Source organism: Nannospalax galili, unplaced genomic scaffold, assembly GCF_000622305.1.
Source record: "Nannospalax galili isolate Female #2095 unplaced genomic scaffold, S.galili_v1.0 scaffold10, whole genome shotgun sequence".
NCBI classification, from domain to species: domain Eukaryota; kingdom Metazoa; phylum Chordata; class Mammalia; order Rodentia; family Spalacidae; genus Nannospalax; species Nannospalax galili.
The window spans coordinates 1,166,993-1,175,882 of NW_008331140.1; the positions used below are offsets into that span (position 1 = coordinate 1,166,993).

At 36.5% G+C, this 8,890-nt stretch overlaps 1 protein-coding gene across 1 annotated transcript in view; it reads left to right on the forward strand.

Annotated features, from left to right (window-relative positions):
• The first annotated feature begins 426 nt into the window (after positions 1–426).
• Positions 427–8,890, forward strand: part of LOC103725413 (metallothionein-2-like) — an 11,850-nt gene continuing 3,386 nt past the window's right edge. The window contains exons 1-2 of the mRNA XM_008822744.1: positions 427–503; positions 2,334–2,397. Coding sequence (XP_008820966.1) covers positions 427–503; positions 2,334–2,397 — 141 coding nt within the window. The remainder of the gene's footprint in view (positions 504–2,333; positions 2,398–8,890) is intronic.

The window sequence follows — 8,890 nt, forward strand, 5'->3', positions numbered from 1 at the left end:
GAGATATATAATGGATTTCTCGCATCTAAAATATTCAGAGTATAGATATAAGGCCTAATGTTATTTGAAAGACAGAAAAATAATTATACTTATCTCTGAACATGAAATAACCATATAGGAAAATTATTTTAATACTAAAAAGTGTGATTAATTTCTTGATCATCCGACAGATGTACAAACATATAGATTTTCAATGTACTGTGATTATTTATAGAAATATTGTTACTGGAATTTTGCAGTTTCCTTTGAGATTGCCAGATAATATAAAGGAATCAGGGCCTCCTCTTGGAGGTATTAGTCTCAATAATTAAATAATTTAAGAATGGACTCACAAATGGTAATTTGAAAACAATATAATTAGAGTTTGAAAGGAAAACCCTCCAGGCAGAAAAGTTATAAATCTCACCAGTTGCCCAGAGAAGGAGCATGGAGGAGAGAAGTGAAAAAAGCCACGCTATTCAAGCTGTTATAGAGATCAGATACGTGGCAGACACAGCCACATGGTAGGTAGAGGGGCTTTAGATAAAGAATAAGAAAACCCAATGTGTTAGGTAAATCATGCTTACAAAGTGACAGAAAGAAGAACAGGAAAGGTTATGCTTTTCTGAAAATTTAGGAAAGCAAGTAGTTTTGTAATGTTTCAAGGCTATTGCCTGGTAAGCGACTGTGCCAGGGGTGGGATTCTGGAAAGGAAAAGTGCATTATGCCATTAAAGCACTGATGATTCTATCTCTTTAGCATGGCTTAAGGCGAACTTGCCTTCTTAGCAGTGGTCCCTTGGTTCATTGACCTGACTCAAATGGAATGTTAGGTTTTCCCCCAGGCCAGTGATTTTATACTCTTGACCAGAAGGAGTTTCATTTATCCCACCGTTACTACTACTCTAGCAATATCATAGAGGAATAAACATAATTACAATGAACAAAGTTTATCATATGATTACTTATCTTAAAGACAAGCATGTAAAGCCTACATGTGGAAAAAGTAAAATAATTCGTGATTCAGACACGAGTGTATTTTAGACATTTTAACCCTTTCAACAATGATAAACACATAATAAACTAATTACTTGGGGAATTAGTAATAACCTATCATCCTACATGGCAGAAATATAATTTCAATGCAATTAATCAAAAAGAGAAATCTACTGGTTTGTACAACCAAATTAAAACTGGAGCAAGGTGAACTTGCCTTTGAAATAATCAGACTTGTGTATTGCTGACACCTTCGCCATGGAATCATATGATCAGTTCCCAGGAAAGGATGGGGGCACTGACAACACAGTGGGCAGTAACAGGGATGACAGGTTATATGGGCTCTGGTTGGGGGGAAGGATATGGGAGGGTGCCATTTGGGATGGGGGTATAAAGATGATTAAGATTGTGTGGGTTGCTCTGTATGAAATACACACACAAAATCAATTTTAAAAGAAGGAAATGATCAGAGCATCAGAATTTTATTTTATTTATCCTAATACGTTTTTCCTGGCTGGTGGGTCTAATGTTATGGTTAAGGATATTAGACTTACATTTCTTCAATTCTAGCAAGGGAGAGGAAAAGAATTTTCTGAACTGACTTCAGTTCATAAAATGAATAGAAAACGTGTTTGATTGAGTCTTGTCAATAGCTACTATATAAACTACCACTGATATAGAATATATTAATTATGTAAAATAATGAGCAACCCCCATTCAATTTGAAAAGCTAAATTAGAGAAAGTGAGAGGAAAGACTCTACATAAGCAACGAAGGAAAATATCCAGGGCTAGTAGGAAAATTGGATAAAAGCTGGAAAACAGCCCCAGTTTTTGATTATTGTGTCATGAAATCTTGCACATTATAAGTTGAAATTTAAAGTCAATACATAACTTGTTTCAAATTTCAGTAGACTTTTGTGGGATGTGTGTGGCAATAAAGAAGGAATTTTTAAAGTGAGAATATATAGCACCTGAATAAATAACTTTCCACTATTAACTTCTGTAATATGTGATTATTACTCTTTACATTCTAAGACCTGTGAAAAATTAGTGTATAACAAATATTGTCTGAATGTAACAAGGCATCACTGTTGGTGGCACAAGTGAATTTTCATCAAGATATAAACAGGAAACCTTTATTTTATAGAGAAAACAAAAATAAACTCATGATATGCTAAAATTCAAATGTAAATATAAAGACACAAAAATATGACAGACTATATAAGTATCAAGGAATATGGAAGCTTTCTTAACCCAAGTTAGGATTCAGAAATTATAAAATCAAAAGGAGATGAAAAATGTTAGGGACAGAAAAGTTGAAAATGCCTCTAATTTTTTTCTGTTTTTCTAATTTCAGTGAGAACCAGAGTAATCTCACAGACTTGGTAATACTAAGTACTAGAACCAGAGTTTGTGATCTGGTAAATCCATAATAGGACCTGAAAGATTGCATTGCTAAAATCTTTCCAGGGGACACAGATACTTGTCTAGAATCATACTTTGAGAGCCAGAGCTTGAATGGACTTTTAGAATTACATCTCTCCCCTGAGCTGCAAGCTGTAGACACTTTTCTCCATGTTATACATTCATTAGCGAATGCTTTAAGCTGGATAGTGTGGTACAATAATCCAATCCTAGCATTTGGGAAGCAAATTCATGGTAGTCTCAAATTTAAGGCGATCATGGGCTGCATACTGAGTTCCAGGTAACTTGGGCTATACAGTGAGGCTGTGTCTCAAAACCCAAAACAAGAACTGAGCAAAAGCTAGGTCACATTCTGGAAGTTTTATCTTTGCTATTCCTAGTTTCTCTATTCCATATTCCTTCTATAATTTTCCAAGTTTCTCTTTTTGGGGGAAGGGAACCAGAAATGTTTGTTAAGACATTATTATCTGAAACCAAATCTATCTTAGAGATGTAGTAGCATAATTCTTTAATGTATAAGTGATTTTCTGAAATTAACAAAAGATTAAATGTTACAATAGAAAAATAGGAGATGAGATCATGTACTCTGGAGTGGAATTTGAATGATCATGGCTCTGGAACAGATTTTGGTCACCCCAAATTCCATATTCCGATTGGTAACAGAATTATGAATTTTTAAATAACAGAACAAAGCAAGTCATAAATCAGGCACTTTTCAAACACATTGTTGGTAATATTAAGTAGGCAGTTACAGCAATCAGGGACACCTCCACTATAAGCTACAGATGCTAAGTAAGAGTAATCTTTGCCTTTTGGTTGGTGGGAGCTAAGTGCCTGATTGTACATTCCAAATAATTTTCCTATGATCACTAAGATATTAGGTAATATGCAGAGGAGGTACTATATCACTATTAAGACAGCTGAAGATGGCTGAAGATAATTTCACTCTGGGCATGGACCATTCAAACTTCACAATGATTACCGAAGTTTTAATCAGTTAATGGGCCTTATAAAAGGTTGAGCGGAAGGTGCAAACTCTTTCTGGAACTTTCATTGACACCCCTATATAATAAGAAAAATAAAGGTGTCATAAGATGGAGAAATGAAGAGATTTGATTAAAAATTTTATCACATATTAAGATGGTTAAAATATAATAATTTCCTAACAATTCATTTTCAGGGAGTCTGCCTGTGGTAGTGAGTTCCTACAATCCCAACACTCAGGGTGTGAGGCAGGTGGATGTCTCAAAATTGGAGACCACCTTGAGCTACACAGTGAATTCCAGCACAGCCTGGTCTATAGTATGAGATTCTACAAACAAACAAACAAACAAACAAGCACACAAGCAAACAGAAAAGGAAACAAAAAAGGAAAATTGTACATTTTTTAAATGATTCTACGTTTTATATTTTTATGTGTATATGACGGTGCATCTGTGTGTGTGGGAGGGGTGATCTCTGCATGTGTGAGTGTAGGTGCCCATGGCATCTAGAAGAGTAAATCAGACCCCTGGAAATGAAGTTACAGACAGTTGGCTATGGACAGATGTGAGTTGCCCAACATGGGTTCTGGGAACTGAACTCAAGTGTTCTGTAAGACAATGAACCATGCCTCCAGCCTCTTGACCTAATTGTTTTTTTAGACTTTTTAAAACAGGGTCTCCCAGTAACCCAACTGTCCTGGAGCTCACTATGTGTTAGACCAGGAACTCACTATGTGGTAGACCAGGCTAGCCTTGAACTCACAGAGATTTGCCTGCCTCTGCCTCCCTGGTGCTAGGATTAAAGGTGTGTGCCACCATGCCCAGCTGCTTTTTAAAAAGTAGTAGTAGTATCACAAAGTGTTCACATACCTACTCAAGAAATTTAAGAATGAATTTTATTTTGATAGTTTGTTATTTAAAACAGATCCTAGATATGGAGAAGGAGCATGATAGTGGAGCTATAAATAAATTTGTCTGTCTTGGAAGAAAAGCTAATGCCAAATAGTGGGATTCATTTCCATGTGGAATATGAAACAATTTTAGAACATCTTATAGCATTCCTCATACCAAGTGTCAGTACTTTGTAAAATTGCTTAAAGGTACCTATATTCACACTCTGATTAAATTGTTGTTTGTTTATTTTAAAGGAGTAAATTATCAAATCCCCCTCATTCTTCGTTACTTCCCCTTCAACTACTGCTCTACACCCCCCCACACACACTATTCGCTCTTAACTACCCATGCTCTTTCCTTCTTATACTCAGTGAGTCCACTTAGTGCTGGCTCTTTGAGCATGGTTGTAGGGCCATCTACTGGACCATGGGTAGAATTTCCAGGGATGCATCTCTGAAAAAAACAAAAACAAAACCACTGACTTTTCCCCCTCTAGCAACCATCAATTGCCAATAGCTTTTCTTCAGATAAGAGTGGGAGTTCATGAGCCCCTATAGCATCCATGCTGGAATTTTGACTGCCTTGATCATGTGTAGGTCTTGTGCATACAATCACAGCTGCTGTAAGTGGATATGTGCAATGGCCCTGTCATGTCCATGTCCAGAAAACACTGTTTTGCTGCACTCATCCACAATTGCTGGCTCTTCCAATCTTTCAACACACTGCCCTCCCTTCCTCCCTCCCACTTCCATGATGATCCTTGAGCCATGGGAGGAAGGGGTATGATGCAGATGTCCAAATTAGGGCTGAGCACTCTTCAGTTTCTTATTTTCTTCAAGTTTAAAAGCTGTGAGTAGTTGTAATGATAGGCATCTACTGCCAAAAGAAGCTTCTCTAATGATGATTCAGAGGTTGTATAAGGAAACAAAATACAGAGTTCTCAAAAGAAGTAATATAAATGGATGAGAAATATTTTTATAATGTTCAACATTCTTAGCCATCTCAGAGATTGAAATTAAAAGTGCTTTGAGATTTTATCTTACCCCAGTCAGAGTAGCTAAGATTTAAAAGCCAAACAAAACAAATTAAAACAAATGCTGTTGTGAAATGAGGAAAGGGGAACACTTATTCATTGTTGTTGGAATGCAAACTAGTACAATCATTATGGAAAACAGTGTAGAGTTTCCTCAAAAGATAGAAATAGGTCTACCATATGATCCAGCTCTACCACTCCTGGGCATGTTCCTGAAGAACTCAATATTCTATACACATACTTGCTCATTCGTGTTCATTGCCGCTGTATTCATAATAGCCAGGAAATGGAAACATCTTAGATGTCCATCAACTGATAAACATAATGAAAATGTGACACACATGCACAATGACATTTTACTCAACTGTAAGGAAAAGTGAAATTATGAAATTTATAGGCAAATTGAAATAATCACTCTGAGTGTGGTAACCCTGACCCAGAAAGATGTGTCCCATGTTGTTTTCCACACATGGATGCCAGATATAAATATTTAGATATATTTGTTTAAAATGGAAGATCAATAGAAGCCAGGAAATTAGTAAGGGGCCGCCCCAGTTAAGAGCTGGATGTCAAAGAAGAGGGAGATAGAACATAGACATCAAGAATAATGGAGAAAGAAGTCTTAAGTTCTGGTACGTGATGAGAAGGCAGGATAGACTAGAGAGTGTATGGAGGGATAAATAGTACAAAACACCCTCAAAAAGCCATAGTACTGTAGACACTTCCTAAAGTAGACACATATGCAAAATATTTTAACAGAATTTTCTCTGTAATAATGGGTGGGGAAATAAAGCCTCTCCCAGACAGCATAGGCTATCAAACACAAGTCCCAGTTCCAGGTATATGGTAACTCTTTTCGAACTGCTGGTCAGTGGGATCCCAGTGTACCCCCATACATTATGGGCTATTGCCACTGTTCTTGGTTATTCTCCCTTGTAGAAGCCAGTTTTAACATCTTGCAGGTTTCCTCCTTACTTAACTGGTTGAAAATAAAATTATTAACATGTTTCGAATTCATATTTTCATGGAGTCTTGATTTCATATTTTAAATTTAATGAACAATATTTACAGAATACTAGAAGACACCCTAAAACATGTTTCCTTAACTTATTTTTATTCTTCAAATAAAAAGTACATACTGGAGAGCTCTTCTAGGATCTTTACGTGATTCACTCTCACATAACATACACTCTGTATTCATGAATTTATTTCAGAAATTCATACTGAAAGTCTACATTTGAGTATTTCTCATACACAGAAGCTATTTCATCTGGTCTACTTATTTCTATGGAAATATTTGCAACATAGGCACAACTTTAATAACCGAGAATTTATTTATCTACATAGTAAATGCCTTTTCCTAATTTAAACAACTTTGATTATCATAGTAATATTATTGTGGGAGAGGTGAATTTTAACTCTGCCCACTTAGAATTTTTTTAGTCGGGCCTGAGAATTAATTTTACATAAGACAGATAAAGATGAGGAAAGAATATAAATGTGTTTATCATAAATTTCATGAGGTGTGGTGGTTAATACTCCTTGTCATTTTGACAGCATTTAGAATCACTGTGGACAGAAAGCTCTGGATATGTTCATGAGGGAGGTTCAAGGTGAGGATAATTATGGTGGGAAGACTGTCCCTAATTACACTCTTTGGCTTGACGTCCCAGATGGTCTGAAAAGGAAAAGGCAGGCTGCACATGAGTATTCAATACTCTTTGCTTCTGGACAGTGGATGCAGTGTGACCAGCCACGCCCTGCTCCTGGTACCCTACAATACCCTCTGTGATGGACCAATCTCTCACAGTCTAAGAGCCAAAATAAACCCTTCTTTTAGTTGTTTTTTGGTAAGATTTTTTTCTCAGCAATGAGACAAATAACTAATTAAATGTGCTATTGGGAGCGTTCATAAAGAAATGAAAACCCAGAGATGCAGTTAGAATTGAATAGCTACATAATGAATTCTATAAAGTGTACTAAATTGCAAAGATGCGATAAGACAAAAGGGCTTGAACTAGTGTAGTTAATTTGATGAAGAAGTGGATGGGAAAATAAGGTTAGCTTCACAAATGGATTTGTACAACTACCTGTTTTTAGAGATAAGAATGGCACTTTCTTTGCTTGTAGGGAGAACACACAAACCTAGAACTTCACAAAGGCTAAGAAAACTGCTCTACCACTGAGCTGTATACTCAGTTCAGATCAGGATTACTAAAGTTTATACGCCATTGTTTGGTTGCTTTTTATTTATTTTGTATTTTGTGCATGTGTGTGTGTGTGTGTGTGTGTGTGTGTGTGTGTGTGTGTGTGTGTGTGTGTGTGTGTGTGTGTGTGTGTGTGTGTGTGTGTGTGTGTGTGTGTGTGTGTGTGTGTGTGTGTGTGTGTGTGTGTGTGTGTGTGTGTGTGTGTGTGTGTGTGTGTGTGTGTGTGTGTGTGTGTGTGTGTGTGTGTGTGTGTGTGTGTGTGTGTGTGTGTGTGTGTGTGTGTGTGTGTGTGTGTGTGTGTGTGTGTGTGTGTGTGTGTGTGTGTGTGTGTGTGTGTGTGTGTGTGTGTGTGTGTGTGTGTGTGTTTGTGCATATACACCTGAACATATGCATGTGAGTACCCATGGAGGCCAGAAGGAGAGGGTCTTTAGGGCTAGAGTTACAGACCTTGTGAAGCATGTTATGTGGGTGCTGAGAACTGAACTCAGATCCTCCAGAAGTGCAGCAAGTGCTTATACCACTGAGCAATCCCCTCAGTCTCTAATCATATATATATATTTTTAAATCACAGCAACAAGGCTAATAGATTTTTTAAAGTTATAAAATGCAAGCAACATTTACTCTACCAGATTGATAGGGTAGGATAAATTCCAACTTTGATATCACATTCTCATTATAAGTAACTAATATATTAAAAGATGGAAGGTAATGCCACAAATTATTGTTTTATAGCCTTAATTGTTAATTTGACAAGTTTGACCATTACCTGATGATATCAAACGCATTAACCTTGCTATATTTTTGATTGAAAAGAAGGGCAATTGTAATTCTAAACTTGGGTAATGACATTCATTAGCTCTGCAGCTCAGTTGATCTGGGATGAGAAAAACTGAACTGAATCTAATTCCATGACTTAAAAGTGATTGTTATGCCTCAAATGTACCTCTTCTCACAAGTGAACGCGTTGTTACTCATAATGACCTATGTTTTAAATATGACAACTTGAAAGATTTGAACCTTTTAAACTAACTTTGTATTTGATTCCCAATTGTCTACCCAACAGGCAAATCTGAAAAATCAGGGTGTCTTCTTTAGGATAAAACATGTGTTCTCTCTCAGTGGTGAATTAAGGGTTTGAAACAGATCCTGATGCATAGTACTTATAATTAACCAGCCAGTCCAGATGGAATAGAATGATACCAATCATTGCATAGCTTTTCATTCATTAAAAAGCTCTGATCTAAAGGAAATAAGTGTTGAAGAATATGGAGTGATTCCTTAATCTCCATTCCTATTTTCTTATTGTTTTTTGAAGGTAATAACAAAGTCTAACATGTCAACTTAAAACAGTAGGTGGTATGGAGTAAACATT